The 21,130-nt window shown below is 42.1% G+C and overlaps 1 protein-coding gene across 2 annotated transcripts in view; it reads left to right on the top strand.

Moving 5' to 3' along the window:
• The window catches only part of nup93 (nucleoporin 93), a 47,213-nt gene that overhangs the window by 24,942 nt on the left and 1,141 nt on the right, over positions 1 to 21,130 (top strand). For both annotated transcript variants that reach the window (XM_074678461.1, XM_074678462.1), the window contains 18 exons: positions 584 to 646; positions 3,198 to 3,326; positions 4,769 to 4,843; positions 6,292 to 6,384; positions 6,499 to 6,638; positions 6,756 to 6,888; positions 8,561 to 8,718; positions 8,836 to 9,001; positions 9,600 to 9,693; positions 13,856 to 14,047; positions 14,136 to 14,262; positions 14,371 to 14,443; positions 15,740 to 15,784; positions 18,131 to 18,247; positions 18,351 to 18,469; positions 20,491 to 20,608; positions 20,725 to 20,808; positions 20,900 to 21,028. In XM_074678461.1, coding sequence (XP_074534562.1) covers positions 584 to 646; positions 3,198 to 3,326; positions 4,769 to 4,843; positions 6,292 to 6,384; positions 6,499 to 6,638; positions 6,756 to 6,888; positions 8,561 to 8,718; positions 8,836 to 9,001; positions 9,600 to 9,693; positions 13,856 to 14,047; positions 14,136 to 14,262; positions 14,371 to 14,443; positions 15,740 to 15,784; positions 18,131 to 18,247; positions 18,351 to 18,469; positions 20,491 to 20,608; positions 20,725 to 20,808; positions 20,900 to 21,028 — 2,055 coding nt within the window. The remainder of the gene's footprint in view (positions 1 to 583; positions 647 to 3,197; positions 3,327 to 4,768; positions 4,844 to 6,291; positions 6,385 to 6,498; positions 6,639 to 6,755; positions 6,889 to 8,560; positions 8,719 to 8,835; positions 9,002 to 9,599; positions 9,694 to 13,855; positions 14,048 to 14,135; positions 14,263 to 14,370; positions 14,444 to 15,739; positions 15,785 to 18,130; positions 18,248 to 18,350; positions 18,470 to 20,490; positions 20,609 to 20,724; positions 20,809 to 20,899; positions 21,029 to 21,130) is intronic.

The raw sequence follows: 21,130 nt of genomic DNA, 5'->3' as shown, positions 1-21,130 counted from the left end.
TTTGTTTGCTGTAAGAGGAACGTAACAAACTGTTAACAGTTCGATGTCTCTCAAGCTTGTCACCGTTTACTTTCCTCTGAGCTGACTTACGAGCTTCTGCACTCGCCATTTGTTCCACTAGTCCCTCTTTACCACTCAGACTCTGAATTATCAGAGAAGAGGTTTATTATCAGTTGAGCTGGATGTGAATCCTTGTTTACCTCGAGGAAGGCCAGAGGAGGGGGATGTATGAATGCACGGGCAGCCATCTTGAGCTGTGACCAAAATGGAGGCAGGTTGAGAACTGTCCTGTAGGCACGGACACTTGTTTAAGCAGCCTTTATGTCTGTCAAAAAACAGCTTTATACTTAAATCATTATGACAGTGCATTTGGCTGCATGTGTCTGGGATGGAATGAGAGAAAGTAGAGAAGAAGATGACGAGCAGCCTCTGTATACTGTTGAGGAAACGATGAATTTATTCACTTAAAACTGCTTTTTTCAAAAACCTCAATTTGTGTACTCTGTTTGTTTCTGTCTCCTCTTTCCCCATTGTTGTCCGTCTCCTCCTTCTTATTTTCCGTCTGTCTCTGCTTCGTCCACAGGGCTTCTTGAAGAATGAGAGGGACAACGCCCTGCTGTCAGCCATCGAGGAGTCTCGCCGCAGGGTCAGTGTCTGCCTTTGCGGTTTAAACCAAATACTCCATAAAGCTCCAGGTTTATAAAAGCCAAAAAAACCATCAGCTTATTTTCTTTTGATATCATTTATTGTTTACAAGCTTTAAATTTGAGAACACAATGCTGTAATTGAGTTTATAGTTAGAGAGTGAAGTTTTATTATGAAGTCCTGCTGTGTATATAACGCTCCATCATAATATAGTCACACTCAGAGAGTCGTTTTTGGTAATTTCTGCTTGATGTGATCTGAAAGTCCTTCTGGTGTGAACCTTCAGGGAATGTTTTTAAATGGCTTCCCTGATGTGCACAGTTAATAGGCCCCGCGTTTAATTAGCTGCCGTTCCCATTATCTCCCTCCCAGCTCCCTGAGAGGAAAAAAAAGACTTTGTGCAAGGGTGGAAAACTCAAATGCAGTGAAGATTAAAAAGAGAAAGGATGTTAAAGATGTTCTTGCAGATTTCTATCAGACTGCTGTACCTTTCACAGCACATGAAATGCAAGTAATTTGGCTGTGAAATGAGGCAGTTAGTCTGAGCCGTCCAGACTCACAGCAGCCACTTGACACGAATAAAATCTCATTTTAATTTAGAGACTTCCTCCAGTGACAAATTCTGGATTATTGCAGCCAAAATCCATATCAGTGCAGAAATCTGATTACAAGAACAAACTATCACATTTGTTTTCTGTCACTTGCACATTTTTTACAAAGAACCACTTCATTAGTTGGTTTGAGAATTTGTGATCAGAACAAAGAAAGTTACAATTAACTGATTAAGTCTCTCTGTGATTTCACTAACACTAATTAGATCCTGTCTTTTAAAATGACATTAATATGCAATGAAGTTTCTCCTTTCTAATGATGGTTTTCCCAGCAGGTTTGCAGGTCAGAAATGTTTAAAGTAAAAGACTTGATATCCAGTCACAGGAAGTTAACCAGGTGACTTTTTGCTCCAGTCTACATTTGTATCTCCCTGAGCTGAAGATGGGAAGGATTCAATTATCTCACGTTCCCATTATCTCACTTTGAGTCTCTGTGGACGGTTAAAATAGACCGCTCTGTGTCCTGGTGGAGCAGAACAATCTCTACAAGGGCCTGCTGCTCAATCTGGTGCATGGGTACTGTGTGTGTGTGTGTGTCTGTGTGTGTGTGTGTGTGTGTGTGTGTGTGTGTGTGTGTGTGTGTGTGTGTGTGTGTGTGTGTGTGTGTGTGTCTGTGTGTGTGTGTGTGTGTGTGTGTGTGTGTGTGTGTGTGTGTGTGTGTCTGTGTGTCTGTGTGTGTGTGTGTGTGTGTGTGTGTGTGTGTGTGTGTGTGTGTTTATCATAGGAAAGGCTCATGTGTTGCATGTTTGAGACCATTTCAAACCAAAGTACTCCAACCTCCACCCATCTGCTAATACCAGTGTGTTTGTGTGAGGGTACAGGGAACTGATACATGTGGTAGCATCAATACTGAGTTCTTAAACAGATTAAGGAAGCAAGAAAATTGACCCCACCCTCCCCTGATGAAGTATATTATAGTAATAGCATCCATTTAGGTAACTGAGTGATTTTTTAGTTTTTACTATATCTACTTTAATGTTATACTCCCTTTCAGCAGACTGTCTGCTACAATTTGGTGTCAGTTGCAGGTTTGTACGATAATTTGTTTCCTGACAGTGTTGAAAATTATGATGACCCAGTACATATTTCATATTCCAGATCTTAGTATCCAGAATATTGCCAGGAACTGGATCGTACTTTTACATCTGTCAGAAATCATGGTGACCTTGTCTTGTATTGTTTTGCAAAGCAATCTGACCATTTATCATGGAGTTATAAACACATATGGTGAAAACAGCCCTATCTCACAATGATAAAGAATCCTTAAAAAAAAAGTCCTGGATCCAGACAGTGATCCAGATCACCTCCAAAATTTAATCACTCCTTCCTTATCCCATTTTGAACATTTCCTGAAAATTTCATCAAGATCTGTTTGTTACTTTTAGAGTTATGTAGTTCACATACAAACAGACAAACTCTCTCAAAAACATCACCCCCTTGGTGGAGGTAAAAAGTACTTTTCACTGCTGGACTGTCATTTACTAAACTTTTATATCAGGAAAGACTTTGGAGCCAAACACATGCTGCGCCAGAACAGTCCCTGATTACAGCAAAGCTTTTAGGCCTCAGACCTGTTGTGATGGATTTGCAAATACCCTGAGCACCAGTTTGGCCCTGTGTTTGAGTTTTGCGCTTTGTTTGCTGGTACTATAGTCCTCAAGCAGGCGGCCCAGGTTCAAACCCAGCTTGTGGTTTACTGTCACTCATTACCAAGCAGCAACCCCCGGTCTGAAACATGAGGAAGAGTTAATAACTGAAGTTATTAGAGACTCCTCTTGAGGCTAGATGCAGAAACACCAGAAAACACACACACCAAGCCAGAAACAATTATAACTACAGAACGAACCAACACATTTACAGCCTGATACAAAAAAAAACAGTTTGAACCTCTCTCTGCTCACTAATAGAGTATAAAGTGATGTGGTTTCTTCTCACCTCCAGACGTTCCTTTTGGCTGAAGAGTACCATCGGGAGTCCATGCTGGTTCAGTGGGAGCAGGTGAAGCAGAGAGTGTTGCACACACTTCTTGGAGCTGGAGAGGACGCACTGGACTTCAGTCAAGATGTTGAGGTGCGATACATGTAGCACAGCTGGCTCAGAAGGCCTGATCCTAACTGTCTGAATAAAGACAGGTAGAAAACAAAAAACAAGTTCTCACCAGGGGAAAACATGTTTTAACAACAAGACGAGGAAATATCATTTACTTGTGAACTGTGTGGAAAGGGAAAACATCTGCGCAAAGATCCTTCAGCACCAGTGTTTTTTCATTCCCAATGAATTTAGTCACATAATCCTTGGACTGATTATGTCAACTTAAAAGCAAATCTCAAATCTTTCATATTGATTTTGTGACTCTGCTCTCAAAGCTGTCTACCTCCTCATCTAAACTAACGTCTCATCTCAGACTCTTTGGTACTATTTTAATCTTCATCCTGTGTAAAAGCAGAGTCCGTCATCTCGTGTGTGTTCTACTTTAATCCCTTTCAGCAAACACTTGCTATGTGCTGTTCTGTGTTGAGGTTTTTTCTTTTTACTTGTTGAACTTGATTTGTGTATCCGTGTATTAAGAGACGGAGTCAAAGCCTTAAAGTAATACTCCGGGATGGAACAAGTTGGGTCCTATCACAAGGTTTAGGGCAGAAATTACCCCTAATGCAGTGTTTTTGTGCAGCAGAAGCCCAGAGCGCTCGCACCAAACACCCCCTCCCTGCTCCTCTGCAGGTTTCCTCTGCACTCAGATGGGGCCAATTTTTACTTGACCAAAAACACAAAGAAACGGACTCCCACCGAAAAAATCTGATATTGGTCTGCATTCACGCTTTATTTAGAGAATTTTCAGCGCGTTACTTTCACACAAAAACTTAGCTAAATAAGGCTCTAGTTCTCATCGTGTCTCTTCGTCCTGGCAGACTACCTGTGTTTGTTTATATCTGGCACGCCGTGGGCACAGACTGATACACTAAGCGGCGTAGCTCTGGCTCTGCAGCGGAGGTAGTGCCGTTTTATGCCACGATGAGAACTAGAGCCTTATTTAGCGGTGTTTTTGTGTGAAAGTAACGCGCTGAAAATTCTCTAAATAAAGCGTGAATGCAGACCGATATCAGATTTTTTCGGTGGGAGTCCGTTTCTTTGTGTTTTTGGTCAAGTAAAATATGGCCCCGTCTGAGTGCAGAGGAAACCTGCAGAGGAGCAGGGAGGGGGTGTTTGGTGCAAGTGCTCTGGGCTTCTGCTGCACAAAAACACTGCTGTAGGGGTAATTTCTGCCCTAAACCTTGTGATAGGACCCAACTTGTTCCATCCCGGAGTATCACTTTAATGTGGGTACACACAAGTGTCCAGAAAAGACTCTTCTGATCCAGGTTTTCCTGAATCCTTCCATCAGGGCCAAAGGCTAACAGAGAGTGTGACTTCAGGAACATTTTTCAGTTCTTGGGTGCATGACGAGGTTATAAATGTTTCCAGTGTTTGTAATAGTTGGTGTATTGTGTCCTGTTCCTCTTTGTCTGTTGTAGCCGAGCTTTGTGAGTGAAGTCACGGCTCCGGGAAGAAGTGCCCTGGACAGCGTGGAGGTGGCCTATGGACGTCAGGTGAGATACTACACTTCAAATATCCTAGCAGCCGGTAAATGAACTGGTTTCATTGTTCATGGGGCTTTCAAATGCCATCGTCATTAAATTGTAAAGGCAAGGCCACACCGAGTGTTTCTCAGAAGGAAACTGTCTCATTCTGAATCAACAACCTGCACACGACAAAAACAAGTGACGGGTTCTGCCTGCTTTTTTAACTTTTTCTTACCTGATGTGTGATCTGAAGAAAAAAATCCTTAAAGGGAAGCAAGAAATGTTATTTTCTGCTTTTTCAGCTTGTGTCACGTATTTTGATAAAAAGCCAAAATATGGTGATGTGAAATCACTAGATTGATCCTAAAACATAAACCAGTCAGTGCTGAGTGGATACATACCAAATAGGGTCGCATCATGACGCACATTTTTTTACAACTTACCAACCAAGGCATAGATTAATAAAATTCTATTGAATTAATATTTGGTGATTAATATTGTGAAAGGCTCATATTAACCTTTGATCAATGAGTGAAGCTTTTATGCCCTTATTTAGAGTGGACTGTGCAGAAAGCAGGAAACTGAAGAGGAATACGTGGGGAGTGACGTGGGGTAAAGGTCACAGATCATATCTGATCTCAGGCCGCCAATTCCAGATGAAATAGCCTTTTACACAGGGCCTACTGAGCTGAGCTTAATCAGTGTTAAAGTTTACATTTTTTACTGTTTCCCAACAAGAAAATCAGTAAAAAATGAGGACATGAAAGGAAACAGTGACCTACCAAATTTATTAACCTGACGTCCGTCAGTGATGGCTTTGGTGTCATCTATCAAACCAGTTTCCTTCATTGTTAAAACCTCGGTACGTTTGGATCAGACTCACCTCTTGAAATGAATGTAGCTGCACTGTGTTGGACAGAATTCAGTGGTAGTCTGTGATGCCCTCTGTCTGAGTGCGCCTCAGTTGAAACGGGGTCACAGCGAGACAGGAAGGGGCAGATCAAACATATTGATTGATTGGGTGGGAGAGGAGGGACTCTGGGTAATTCTCACCATCTCTCTCACTCTATTTCTGTCCGTCCACCATCCCTCCAGCCTTATTATCCAGTCTGACCTTCTCTCTCAGTCTCTACCCCCCTCGCTCTGATCTGTGACACAGTCGACCATTAAACCTGGATTCTCCTGAACCATGTGTCGACACATAGCATGCGGCATCATCTGCCTGGTTTTTTTCATTCTCTTTGATGACCTCTTAAACATTTTGATCCTTTTTTCCTTGTTTTTAATCGTGAACCATTTCACTCGATGGTCTTAGTGTCGGCTTTGAGATGAGGAAAGAGATGTAGGAACATTTCTGATTTTAAACAACAACCTGAGAAAGATACAAATCCTTTAAGTACATTTTCAACCTTCTGGAGGAGTTAATAAACCACAACCATCTTTTTTTCGTTTTGTCTGTATCTCTCGATCGTTAGATCTACATTTTCAATGAGAAGATTGTAAACGGTCATATTCAGCCCAGCCTGGGGGATTTGTGTGCTTCTGCAGCAGACAGCCTGGATGACAAGGTGGGCTAACTTTTTTGTTTCACAATCAGACTGATCTTTGATTTTGGTCTGACTATTTTTCCTTTCCAAGTGTCTCTGATGTAACTGTGTGGTCACCCTCTGCCTTCCCTTCAGAACGTATCAGAAATGTGGCTGATGGTGAAACAGATGTCAGATGTATCGCTGGTTCCAGTTAAAGACACTCTGAAGAGTCGCACCTCTGTTGAAATGCAGATGGCGTTCGTACGGCAGGCGCTCAGCTTCCTTGAGAACAGGTGACGCATCCAAAGACTTAGAGTATCGGACTTGAAAATGTGCGAAATCTAAGCCAGGAACTCAAGATTTGAGCTGACCTGCACCATCATGATGAACTTGTGTCTCTTCTGCTCCAGCTATAAGAACTACACCATGGTGACTGTGTTTGGAAACCTCCATCAGGCTCAACTCGGAGGAGTGCCAGGAACGTACCAACTCGTCCGTAGCTTCCTCAACATCAAACTACCAGGACCCCTACCTGGCATGCAGGTCACTTACACACACACACTCAAAATCACACAGATGATCTGAAGTTTTTTTCTCAAAGCCTCCAACACGTTGCTTTGCTGGGCAGGTGTGTTATGTCTCACTATCAGGGCTAAAGGTGCTGTAGTAAGATGTAACAGAGGGGAAAGTGTGTCAGTGAGTGTGTGTGTATTACTTAGAGAGCAGAGATGTGTACATTGTGCCTCTTGAGTGGTTTAAATTTACTCTTTAAAACACCAGCAGTGCAGGATTTATTGTAAATGTACAAAGACTGAGTGACAGAGTAGAAGAGGCTGCACTGCAAAAAAATGAAATCTTATCAAGTGTTTTTGTCTTTTTTTAAGTAAAAATTGTCTTATTACACTCGATATGAGCCACTTTCAACTTATCAATCCAGAAAAATGTCTTGTTTCAAGTTATCAGAGTACAAAAATGAGGTTTGAATCGCTTGTAACCAGTAAAAAAAATCTGCCAATGGAGCAAGAAAAAAATTCTTGAAAATTTCCTTGAGACTAGAACAATGTCTTAATACAAGTAACTTTTCTCTTGTTCCATTGTTAGATTTTTTTTACTGGTTAGGAGCAATTCAGACCTCATTTTTGTCCTTAAATAACTTTAAACAAGACATATTTCTGGATCGGTCATGTAAATTTGGCTCATATTGAGTCTAAAAAGGAATTTTCTACTGAAAATAAGACAAAAACACTTGATAAGATTTCAGTTTTTGGAGTGTGGAGAAGTAAAGCAGGTGAGACAGGACAGGAGGTAGCAGTGAGTGTGTCTTTAGTGTCTCAGTCTTCATTCCCATCAACAAATCCACTAGATTGTGAATCAGAAAATACACAGAGACTGAACAAAGAAGTACAAGCTCTGCTCTGTGTTCCTGGGTGCTGGACAAGCAGAGTGAAAGAGCCGTTGTACGTGAGTGCAACTTACAATCTGAGTCATTGTCCCTTTAAATAGCAGAAAAATATACCGCCAATTTCTTCTAGGTCAGGGGCTCAGTTTCTGCACTGACCACACCTCATTGTTAGACCAGTGCACCTCCTGAGCACACATAGATATTAAAGCAACGTGGGTGCTCATTATGAAAATGACAACTGCATCAGTCAGAAACTAGCATTAACACTGAGACTGCACTGAGTGTAGGATAGAGTCAACTGAATGCTGTTTTTAATCCCCCAGTTCTATTAACCCTGAAATCCAGTGAAATGTAACCCAGAAACCCAGTAAGGATGTAAAAATAGAGGCGCTGCCAAGTGTTCGTATCGTGAGTTTAACTCACTTCCCAGACCTCGGATAAAAGCAGGCAGGAACCAGCACATGTTCAGTTTATGGAGACTTTACATGAATGTTGAAACAAGCAAGACTAACACTTTATGAGCTCATTTCAAGGAGAATTATGTTGCTAACCTTTAGACCTTTTAAACTTTTTGTATAGTGTTCAGTGCGGTATCCAAATGTCATGACATGGTGTAACACAGCGTTTCATATCTTCTGCAGCCTGGATGCATTTTACATGTTTTATATGCATTTTACATCTGTGATACAGGACATGTGGCTCCTTGCATGTCGAGGTCACATTGACACATTATGTAACAAACATTTTTTATGATTTTTTTTTAAATTAATTTTATTCTATTAATTTATTAATTGCTGCCTCTCCGTACGACAGGATGGGGAGATCGAGGGTCACCCAGTGTGGGCTGTGATCTACTACTGTCTGCGCTGTGGAGACCTGAATGCAGCAATGCAAGTCGTCAACAGAGTCCAACATCAGCTTGGAGACTTCAAAACCTGGTTCCAGGAGTACATGAACAGTCCTGACAGACGGTGAGAGCGCCTCCTTGAGTTTGTTTTTGTCTCTGAGTTGAGCTGCTTCAAAGAGCTGTTTTCTAATCTTCTTCTCTCGTCGTCTTTTACATCCATCCATCCGTCTTTTTGCCGCAGCCTCTCCCCGACCTCAGAGAACAAGCTTCGACTCCACTACCGCAGAGTGCTGAGGAACAGCGCTGACCCCTACAAGAGAGCCGTCTACTGCCTGATTGGAAAATGTGACATCAGTGACAACCACGGAGAGGTGGCTGACAAGACAGAGGACTACCTCTGGCTGAAGGTACGCTCCACTTCACTGGCAGCTCTTCTGATTAGTTTATGAGTGCTCTGGTAGAGCAGAGGCTGCCATATCATGCCGTCCACAGTTATACCAGTATATATTTTTACATGACAAGAGGGCGGTCTCTGTGAAAAAGTGACCAGTCAAAGAATGGCATCTAGACCTGAGCCAGGTGGACCTACAAGCTCACTGGTGTGTAGGCCCCCAATTAGTCATTGGGTCTCTCCTCTCCAAGTGTCATGTTGGCCGATAGCTGCAGCTTAAAGTGGATGTGCTCACTTGTGCTACTTCTCTTTGGGCCTGTCTGGGGCACGAGCACAGCAGGGACTAATGTCTTGTTTGCACCAGACAACAAATCACGCATTGTTTGCTAGCTTAAGTCACACCTATAATTAGCTTCATTTTCACGTGACCAAAGACAAATATTTTAGAGGATGGGTCCAGTTAAAGTCCACTCTGCTCAGTTGTCATCCAACAAGCCTGAGGTTTCCACAATTTACCGGATAATCTGACCTCTTTACTCAGTCAATTTAACTGGTGTTCTCAGGCTGTTGTGTTGTTATATTCATCATGTGTGTCCCATGTTCTGTTTGTGTAGTTAAACCAGGTGATTTTTGATGATGATGGCAGCAGCTCTCCTCAGGACAGACTGACCTTACCACAGCTACAGAAACAGCTTCTGGAGGACTACGGTATGTAACTACTGATCTCTTAATACATTTAAACTAGGGCTGTCACTTTAATACTTTAACTACGTAAATTAATTACACCACAAATTAATGCGTTATAAAAATGAACACGAGTGACTCATTTACTGCCAGACATTTTCAGAGTATTTTCACCGATCCTTCAAGACCCAAATAATATTGTTTTCTATGACTTTCTAAACACTGAAGAAGAGTGGACTCTTTTCTTTAATGTCTCTCTTCCTGTTTTTGATCCAAAAAACAGACAAAAAATACTTTTTTTGATCCTGTTCGTCTCATACGCTCCATCCTTTAATCCTCTCCGTGATCTCTGTAGCTTTTCTGACAATTGCGCCGCTCTTTCTCTCTGAACTACCACGACTCATCCTCAGTTGGAGCGTGAGCTGCCTGAACTTTTCTGACTTGCAGCGTCTCACCATGTCTCTGCCATCACATCTTCTCCTCATATCCATGCTGAGCTCTCACCCAAAGAGTGCACCGCTCTCACCCACAGTAGTTCATTAGCATGATTTTGATTGACAAGCTGTGCCAGACCCTGCCTCTGCCCGCTGAAAAACACAATTTACTTCTATAGATGCAGTAAATGGTTGCAATTGAATTGACGTCTATAGACTTCAATGGCAGCGAACACATTGGACATTTTTTTGCCAGTTGAAAAAAATGTGGATTTACAAATCTTCTCTTCTTCGTGTATTAATTTGACTAGTCATGCACTACAGTTTTGTAATGTCCTAGAAATCAGATTCTTTATTTGCGGACCTAGAGCAGATATGAGATCAAAATGTGATTAAGTAGATTTATTAATTACAAATCCTGTAATTAACTAGATAAATTTTTGAATGGTCTGATAGCATTAATTTAAACATAAGTCTCTTCAGTTTGTCCACAGTACCCCAACCTGAACCCAAATACTTTGAATACCATGACGAGAGAATATCACAGGGGGGACAGCTGTGTAAATTGTCTGATACTGAATCAAAACCAGACCTGAATGTAGCTTTTTTAATGAATATACCTGCTCCACAGCACTGACCCTGTGTGTATGCAGCATGATTTTAGAGGTTTGTTCAATGACCCCGAGCTGTTTATAAGCTTCATTCAAAGCAAACTAATTCAAACCATGAATATCATTACACTGTCCCTAATCTAGTTTTGCAGTCCCTCAACTCCATTAAACAACATAAATGTATGTAGCATAATATATTTAGTCTCACAATAAGAGCAGTCTTACTATGATTATGACTGCTTAGATGCTTTTAAACCTCTCTGACTTTTTTTTAGAGTGGGGGGAGAAACATCAAAATAAACTAGTTAAATCTATAAATAATAGTAAGTGAGCACCTGGACACAGGCTGGACTCACTTTGGTCGCAGCTTGCCTCGCAGCCCCTCTGGATCCCTCAAACACCTGGCTGCATCTCTGAGAATACCTGAGGCGTTACAGAGATCTGACACCAGAATAAAAGATGATACATTAAAAAGTAATATTGACCGTTTCAGTTCAGATTGTTGTGACTTTCTGGCTGATCTGAGCTGAGCATCTCTGACAGCCGTCAGAAGGAAAGGCTCGGCTCCATCAGGGAGACTAACTTTGATTTTTTACTCAGACTACCGTCTTAAACAACCTCATGTCTCCTGAAACACAGAAAGGGGAACACAAGTGCTTCAGGACTTCACTCCCACAGACTGTAAAAGAGCACTTTTCCCTCCCTGGCTGTTGCCTTCTCCATGGGCCGATCCTGCTCGGTTCAGATAAGACGGCACTCTTCCCTCCCTCTGCAGCTCCCCCCTCTCCCCTCTCTCCCCCTCTCTCCCCCTCTCTCCCCCTCAGTTGGAAGTACAGCCTGTAGCCCCGTTCTGTTTCCTCTCCGCTGCTCCGCTCCCTCGGTAGTCTGGCACAGTGTTCCTTGTTGTCCTCCATCTTGCTTCGCAGCGGGTCGCAAAGCCCAGAGCTCCTCTTGGTTTCTCTCACACACTGCCAGAGCTCGCCAGCCTGGTCTGTTCTGTTTTTCTGTCCTTTGGTTCGGCACGTCTCTGTCCTCATTTCATCCTTCCTTTCTCACTCCTTCACCACACTTTCCCTCCTTCCTGCTCTTGGTTTTCCTCCTCTTGTAGTGCATTACTTCTGTGTCTTTTCTTGTTTGCAAACTATACTGCAGCCCCCCGTCTCTTCACACCCACACTCTTATCTCTCCTCCTTCGTCTTTTTTTCCTCCTCTTCATCGCGCTCTCTTTCTCTCGTGCTCTCTTCATCTCTCGTGTGCTTTTGCTTTTTGAACTAAAGTGCTGTAAGTCTGAGATAAGGCTATAAAATGGCTGACATGGTCCACCCTGTTCTGCTCAAACTTTCAGCCTGCCAGAGGATTAAGGAGTATAATTAAAAAGTAAACTTGATGACTAAGTACCTGCTCTGGACAAAATGTTTTCAAATTCTTCAGCGTGAGTTGCTGCAGCAAGTGGAGGAGGCGTCGTGTAGACCTGGGGTTGAACTGGCTGTAGAATAAATCAGTTCAATAGGTTGTTATTAGAGGATAAATATTTACAGAGTTTCTTATTGTTTTCTTATTGAAGGCTTCGACTGCTCACGGCTGATTTCTTTATCGTCTTAGTGAGATGATTACTCTTTTGATGGAGGGAAGGACTGCGCGTTAATAATCATCTTAAAATAAAACAAATTGAATTCACTGCACAGCTCCGCCCTCCTTCAGTCATCAACACTTCATAAGTGAAAAAACCTGAATTCTCTTTCACAATGGGGCCCCTAGATTAAAATAATTAGCCAGGGCAGACAGAGGAAAGCTTTGTGACAGTGTTGGAAATGTTTCAAACTGAAAATGAAATTCAAGATATTTAGTTTTATTTTTTCAATGAACTTTTACGAACCTGAGAATAGACACAGTCAGAGCTACATTTAAAGAGACAGGTGGTTATTTCTCTTTAAGGGTGTGGTCCCACTGGCCATCCAACCGTGCTGTACTCTTGCACCATTGTTTGAAGTCCCCACTGGCCAGTATGGTCCACAGTCACACTACACCAACATTAACCAGACTCAAGGCCCGCTTACGTCACCATGAAGCATCTTTTTACAATTAGCGCAGCCTCATCAGAGTCAGGGCAACAGAATTGTTACAGCTTTTGTGACTTTTTGACTTATGTTAAGTCCTTTTGGTTCGACTAAGCCCTCTAACACCTCTGCTATTGTTTGAAATTATTGTCAAGAGGAGTGGTCACAGCAATCATACGTCATGTCTGCGTGCATGAAGTGAAGCGTGCCACAGCAGAGGATTGTACTGCCCCTGAGAACAGCACACTTTATTTTTTCTCTTCTGATCAGTGCTTCTTACTGTGGGGTGTGTGAAATGTCTGCCAAATTATCCACTTGAACCAGTTCCCTCCCCCTGCTCTTGTGTAATTCTTCTTACTTCCTGTTAACTTTAAATTGATTTTAAGATCCTGTTAATCACTAACAAGGCAGAGCACGGTCTCGCCCCAGTTGAATTTCTAATCTCCTCGTTCCTTGTTCTCTCCCTCCTTCACTAAGATCATCTGACAACGGCTTTTCCTTTCATCTGCCACTTAAACTGCAAAACACTGAAATTAAAGCCAGTGTTTGTCTTATTATTATTATTTGTAAAAAGTCTAATCAAACTTATTATAAGCTGCACTAAACTGACAGACCAAAAAATAAAAATATTTCAAGAAATCAAAAAACAAAATGACCCCTGAATCGCTCAAAATAAAATAAACCAAGAGGGTAAGAAATATATACCTGAACACTTGAGTCTTTAGGATGCTCTGGAAGCTCTTTAAGACTTTTTAAACCCTTAAACCAGAGGTTTGTGTCTTCTGCCCAGGATGTAGATGAGTCATAACTAACTCTGGTACAGCTTAGTGACTGTACACTGTCCTCTTCAGAGTAAACTAAACAGCTCTTTGGTTGTACATTGCTTTGCATGTTTGACTCAGCAGTGTTTGGATGAGTTGCTTTGATTCTGTGATATTTTGTCTCTGTGCCTGTGGAGTTATAGTTACATAGTTAGATCATGAAGCCTTAAAAAAGAAATGTGCCCAAACTTGAAGTGATAAAAAAAAAAAAAAATTATGCATCATCTCAACCAGCGCTCTTCTCCTCCTCTTGTCCCCCACAGGAGAGTCTCATTTCTCCGCCATCCAGCAGCCCTTCCTGTATTTCCAGGTCTTGTTCCTGACTGCTCAGTTTGAGGCGGCGGTGGCCTTCTTGTTTCGTGTCGAGAGACTTCGGAGTCACGCTGTACATGTGGCGTTGGTGCTGTATGAGCTGAAGCTGTTGCTGAAGTCGTCTGGACAAAGCGCTCAGCTGTGTGAGTTTGATCACCTGTAGTTTCAATGCTAAGAAGACACTTTGTGAAGAGATTTAATGAAACCAAAGTGTTAAACTGTTCTCTGCAGTGAGCCAGGAGCCCGGGGACCCTCCAATGGTTCGCCGCCTCAACTTCATCCGCCTGCTCATGCTCTACACTCGCAAGTTTGAGTCCACAGACCCACGAGAGGCCCTGCAGTACTTTTACTTCTTACGGTAAGCATCACACCCTGTTTAGAGTTCACTCTGAATGTTCGACACACAGCTTCAAACATGACGTCACGACTTGTACTGACTTCTGTTTTTATTTGTTTTCTTCTGGAGCACTGAGAAAGACAGCCAGGGAGAAAACATGTTCATGCGCTGTGTCAGTGAGCTCGTCATCGAGAGTCGGGAGGTGAGTGACCCACATGTGACGAGTTATGAAAAAACTCTCAGCACAGTTTGAAACAATGGATGAAAAAAAACAGAGAGAGAGCAGCAGATGATGTTTCTGACTTAAAGGAGTTTTCATGTTCTGGGTTTTGGCCAGACCCGGATAAAGGTCTTTGTGTCAGTATGAGTATGAGAGAGGATGGACTCTGGTTAAATACTGGACACAGAAAAAATATTGATGACTTATTCTGCACTGTGACATAAAAATGCTCTTTTCTTTCTTTCTTTCTTTCTTTCTTTCTTTCTTTCTTTCTTCCTTTTTTCCTTTCTTCCTTTCTTCCTTTCTTTCTTTCTTTCTTTCTTTCTTTCTTTCTTTCTTTCTTTTTAACCCTATTCATAAATATTTTCTTTTATTCATTGGTTGGGTCTATATTTCCTTTTTTATTTTTATTTTTTTCTTTTTTTTTGCTGTCTTGTGTCATGATCTTCCATAGTCTTTCTTTGGCACTTTCCTTTTTATTTATTCATGAGCTTTTTCTGTCTTTCTTCCATTTTTGTATTATTTCGTTTATTTCGTTTTCTTTCTTTCTGAGCTAGTCAGTTATCATCCAACACCATCTTGAAATTTTTCGTCTTCATTCCTCAGTTTTTTCATACAGTCTTCATCTATCTAAAAAAAATCTAGTGATTTTTTTTTCTTTTTTTTTTTTAATCATTTGAGTCTAGACCAGAGGATGACATTTTTGGGGTATCCCACGGGATGGGAGTCATTTTTTTATCAATCCTGTGATTGGGACGGGACGGGGGAAAAAAAAACAGCGGGAGCGGGACGGGAGTGGGAGTAATTTTATGGGAGTGGGACAGGACAGGAGTGAAAATCCGCCCCTGTGTCATGCTGTAGTTTAGACGTCAGACATGTACTAACATTTTTCCCCTGGTCACCCTTTCAAGATTTCTACTGTACCATGGCCAAAGATAAGCAAAGAGGCTCACATAAATTCGATGTTAATAATTGGATTTATAAAGCGATCTTTGAACCAGTGGTCTCTGGTTTGATTCCTGGCTCAGTCGTTTGCTGCAGGTCTTCTCTGACCCTCTGGTCTCTGCGTTAGCTGTCCCCACTCAGCTGTCCTATCGTTAAAGGCAAAAAAAAAGAAATGCTCCTAAAAAGCTTCCAGAACAAACACCATCGGTGCCGTGATGTGTTTTATTTATCACAGAGCTGTTGTCTTGGTTTAGGGTAAAACACAAGTGTGCTGTTTTCTCTGTCACATGTGCTTGGCGTGTTTGTGATTTGGTAATTTTCTCTTTGTCACAGTTCGACATGCTGCTGGGGAGATTAGAGAAAGACGGCAGCAGGAAGGTAAGAAGATTGCTTCTTTGATCTTTCTAACTCGTCTCCTCTGAGCGTGTTGTGTTCCTGTTGCCTCTCAGCGTCCCTCTCTCCATGCCTTCCTCTTTATCTCTGGCTGCATCACGTGTTCCTCCGTCTCTCCATCACTTTGAATCTCTGCTATGTGTGCGGGGGATTCTGTCAGCCAGACGAGGACAGAAATATTCCCTTCCCTCAACACGTCTCCTACATGTTTTGATGCTCTCCACTGTCAAGTCATCAAAACTCTCTTTCTAATGCTTCATTGTAGCCTCTTTCTGTGACGTTTCAGTCTTTTATTCTCCTTAAACTGATGTTGCTGTGGCTTTATTACCACCCACAGCACAGACACCATGTGCTCGCTGTGTGGTCACAGTCCTGTCTGCTGCCTAGATGTTGTCTTATTGAGGGGACATCACTGGACGATGGAGTAATGGTTCACAGTGCTGCACATATCCAGAGTTTTTGATTGGACTTAAAGGCCTCAATGCTCAATCCTGACTTCTCAGATCAGATTTATGGTTTGGTTTTCTCATGACTCTTTAGATATGGCCTATATCAGGTCCTGAACCTGCATGGACAGAGCCTGGCCTTACAGCTTACATCCTCTGCTGATTCGTTTGCTTACTTTCAGAAAACTTTTAGAGGTCGACTCATCAGACTGAGTCACATATGAGCAGAGAAGGCAGAATAGAGTAACCTGCAGTGTGAACGCAGTCATCTCTGAACAAACTCCAGCGTCTCATAAAAAGATCAAAAACAGACACAAGACAACTGTTTTTGTGATAGGAAGGTCGACACAGTTTTTCAGTCTGTCTCGTACTTTAGTTTGAATAGGATCCAGGAATAAGTTCAGGATAGTTGTTTTCTTTCCAGGATCATCTGAGAGGTCCCATATTATGTTCCTTTTCTGCAGTTTAATATGGATCATTGATGTCTTCATGAAATGGTAGTAACATGTTTTGGTCCAAAAAGCCAATAAATCAAGCACAGCAGCATTGTTCCCAGGCTCTCATAGCCCCTCTGTTCAGAACGCTCTGATTTAGTGGGCGTGACCTTAATATGTAAATGAGCCACCACTGATACCGCCCCGCTCTTCCACATCACTGAGAGCAGCGCCACGAGCTCCGAGTGCACAATGTTTAAAAAACAGAGAAGCTCGTTCACTGTAACATTACAGGCTAAAACAACAGGCTAACCGCAGCTAAAGTTAGCATCCTTAAGCTAACACAGAGACAGGGGAGACACTGAGGAAAAACTCTTACATCTGCTCCACAGCACACAGCATTTAAAATACTCACATTTCCAGGGTCCGAGGTTTGTTGGTGGATGGTTGGTAATGCGCCTGGATTCAGGACCAGTCTATTGGCTAGCCCTCTGTTGTACTGTCCAAAGTTGGAAAAGCAGTCAGCTGTGAAGTGACTAGCACACACAGTTTTACTGAGTGTAGCTGGCACATTTCCCTCATAAATGAACTCTAGCCACTTAGTCTTGTCTTCTTCCGAGATGGGAAGCTTGTGCATGGGACTATGTGGCTGTTTACAGCCAAAAACAGCCACAGTCCTCTCCCTGCTGCTGGAGAGATTTCTCCCCAGATGCGGGGAGGGGAGTGGGCGGGGAGGAGGTTTGGGGGTATTTGCTCCGGTGGACCAATCAGGTCAGACTTGCTCCTGATTATTCAAAAAAGGGAATTGCTGACATCAGCAAACCCCAGAAATTCCAAACAGCTCATTTTAGTTCAGGATTTTACATTCACAAGAACTACTAAGTACAGGTTTGGTCATTAAATATCACATTTTGTGGGCTGGGAGGAAAGCCAAAGACCCACAAATTTCACTAAAAGACTTAATAAAGTGATTTTTACACAATACGGGACCTTTAATGATTGATTGGTGTCAACCATAGACAGTTTATTATGGACGTAGCCTCTGTGACGTCGCTCATCTGTTTCTGATGAAGAGTTTTGTAGCTTTGAATTGAATGCAGATCCGTCCTCTAAAGGGCGACTTTAGTTTATAGTTCTTTGAATATTTTAGTCAATGTCTCCATCTGTCACGGGTAAATGTAATGCTGTCAATGTGAGAAGATCAAACCACTGGGTTTAAGATGAGCGTCTTTAACATTCGCGTCCATTGATGGACCACAGCGGGGACACAAACACAAACGGAGACACCGTGAGGGGATGTGGTGCTGATGATATCTGAGGTCAAATCAGGAAACTATGTCCAGGGTCCTTCCAATGCAGCACTTACTCTGCCATCAGAACTGCAGTGTTCTCACCCTTATCTCCTCCTCTTCCTCCTCCTCCTCCTCCTCCTCCTCCTCCTCCTCCTGCAGCCTGGAGTCATAGATAAGTTTGCTGGGGACACCAGAGCCATCATCAGTAAAGTGGCTCTGGAGGCAGAGAACAAGGGCTTGTTTGAGGAGGCGGTCAAACTGTACGAGCTGGCAAAGGTGAGCTGATTGTCCTCTGCAATCTCTGCATCCTGCTGCACTGTGCTTCTGCATAATCAGTGTCCTCTGAGTCCTCTCACCGTCTCTGTGTCTCCGGCCGTAGAACCCAGATAAGGTTTTGGAGCTGATGAACAGGCTGTTGAGCCCGGTCATCGCTCAGGTCAGCGCTCCTCAGTCCAACAAGGAGAGGCTGAAGAACACTGCAGTGGCCATCGCTGAGAGGTACGACTCCACACACTTTCATCCTCCAGCGAAACACATACTACAAAATGTTTCTCGCTTTTATCTGTCGACCATACATTTGTTGGGAGCGTTTAGACCAGTATCCAAAATCAAACTGGGAAAACTTCCATCTTACCTCTGTTCCTTTTTTCACTCACTCCACCGGGCTCCACCACTAACAGTCCATTAACTGTTTACTCTACTCTCTGCGCCAAGCTCTGACAGATCTGTGGAGAACTGCCTTATGTTATCTCTTCGCCTTTGCCATGGACTAATCTTCAAAAAAGCTAAATCTGGAAAACCCCAAATATCACGAGTTCTTAAACATTGTAGTGAAGCCTGCTGTGTTTGAAGATCTTTGTTGTGATTGTCCCACATTCTGTTTAGAGGTGTGAAAAAATATTGATACAGCAATATGTTGCAATGCTTTGACCAGTGATAAAATATGGATAGTTCAACTCTTAATACTGATGTTTTAGTTAAAATAAAAATTCATATTTTAGGTGAATTGGAAGTACATTACGTCTTCTGCCCCTCCACTGCAGTAGATGGCACCAAAGAGCTGCTCTGCTGTATGTTGCCCAAAAACTGTATGATAAATATAATCACAAATTATATTCAAAATATTTTATTCCTAAACTTGATGATGTGAGTTTTGATGCTGTAAACGTCAATGTTTCCTCTCTGTTCTTGGGTCAGTTACTTTAAAATCATCTGAAGTTTAATTTTTACAGTGTAGCCGACTGAAAAAATGATGATCATAGTCATGTTTTGTGCAATATTAGATTTTTTATTAGTAACATTGGTTACACCAAGTGACAGTTATCAGCTTCACCAACTGACCACATCTTTCACCCAATCATTTCTTTGCAACATTAGTTCAATGTCAGGGTGGTTTAAGTGACAAACTTGATTCACTTTATGTTTTCAGGTTAAGTGTATGAAACACTGCATCTGACTTTTTTTATTTTAAAACACAAAAAAATATAAAAGTTGTTTTCAATCAAAGAGTTAACTGTGTAGAGAATCACAATATTAAAATATTATGATATTATGATATTGTGATATTATCGTATCGTGGCCCAAGTATCGTGAGCTTTATGCCAATACTCACCCCTAGTTCTGTTGTTTTTTGTTTTTAGGGTGTGATAGTTTATGGCTGCTGCCTTCTCTTGACAAAGATATTTTATCTGTCTCAGTGGGACTTCCTGGTTAAATACAGGTTTAATAAGTTAATAATTAAAAAAATCTGTGTTCCTGTTAGAGTTCCACAACATTACAGAGCTCTGAGACGAACAGAAATACACTCTGTTTCCGGTCATGTGACTCACACCATGTGACCTGAGATATGACTACTATACCTGCACATGCTGTCAACACATTAAACTAGAAAAGCACTCAGAGAGCACAGACCTCCACCAAGCATATTGTGATTGTCACCAACACTTTAGTCCTACTTTGATGTTATACTCCCTTTCAGCAGACTGTCTGCTACAATTTGGTGTCAGTTGCAGGTTTGTACAATAATTTGTTTCCTGACAATGTTGAAAATGATGATGACCCAGTAAATATTTCATATTCTGGATCTTAGTATCCAGAATATTGCCAGGATCTGGATCGTACTTTAACATCTGTCAGAAATTATGGTGACCTTGTCTTGTATTGTTTTGCAAAGCAATCCGACCATTTATTATGGAGTTATATACACATATGGTGAAAACGTCCCTATCTCACAATGATAAAGAATCCTTTAAAAAAGTCCTGGATCCAGACGGTGATCCACATCAGCTCTAAAATTTAATCATTTCTTCCTTATTCCATTTTGAACATTTCCTGAAAATTCCATCAACATCCATTTGTTACTTTTTGAGTTGTGTTATTCACAGACAAACTCTCCCAAAAACACGATCTCCTTTAACTCTGAATATTTTGGTGAGGCTTTGTTTTGATTATCTGATGTGCAGTGTGTATATGTCTGCCTATGCTAAGTTAGAGGAGAACATTTCCTCTTTCCTCTGCAGATATCGAGCCCAGGGTATAGCTGGAGAGAAGTCAGTAGACAGCACTTTCTACCTGCTGTTGGACCTGATGACGTTCTTTGATGAGTACCACGGGGGTCACGTTGACCGAGCGTATGACGTGAGTGAAACCCTGATGATCCAGGGAGAGGACTGCTGAACATCTTGTACAAACTGTGCTCTATGTAGGGGGATGTTTTAACGTCAAAGTGGCGCCCCTCTGTGTTCCTCTCTCAGGTGATGGAGCGTTTGAAACTCCTCCCTCTCAGCCAGGACAGCGTAGAGGAGCGAGTGGCTGCTTTCAGGAACTTCAGTGACGAGGTGAGAAGAAAATATAACTTTTGTCTCAGCACAGAGGCTTCCTTCGCTTTTCTTTGTGCATCAGTTGTGTGAATGTGGTCTGTTTGCACAGGTACGCCACAACCTGTCCGAGGTGCTCTTAGCCACCATGAACATCCTGTTCACTCAGCACAAGAGGCTGAAGGGGACACAGGCTGGGACACCTGGACGCCCTCAGAGGACCTTAGAGGAGAGAGACATGGTGAGAGTTCCTTAAATTCACATCATGTCATTTCTAATGCTCAAACTGTCGGTTACGAAGATGTAAGAAATCAATCACTTTCCCCTCATACATCCAGATTAT

Source organism: Halichoeres trimaculatus, unplaced genomic scaffold (genome assembly GCF_033239565.1).
Source record: "Halichoeres trimaculatus isolate MK-OKI-2021-1 unplaced genomic scaffold, fHalTri1.1 fHalTri1_scaffold_10, whole genome shotgun sequence".
NCBI classification, from domain to species: Eukaryota; Metazoa; Chordata; class Actinopteri; order Labriformes; family Labridae; genus Halichoeres; species Halichoeres trimaculatus.
Note: the sequence above shows the minus strand (reverse complement) of the source record. Positions and strands in the feature narration are given on the sequence as shown.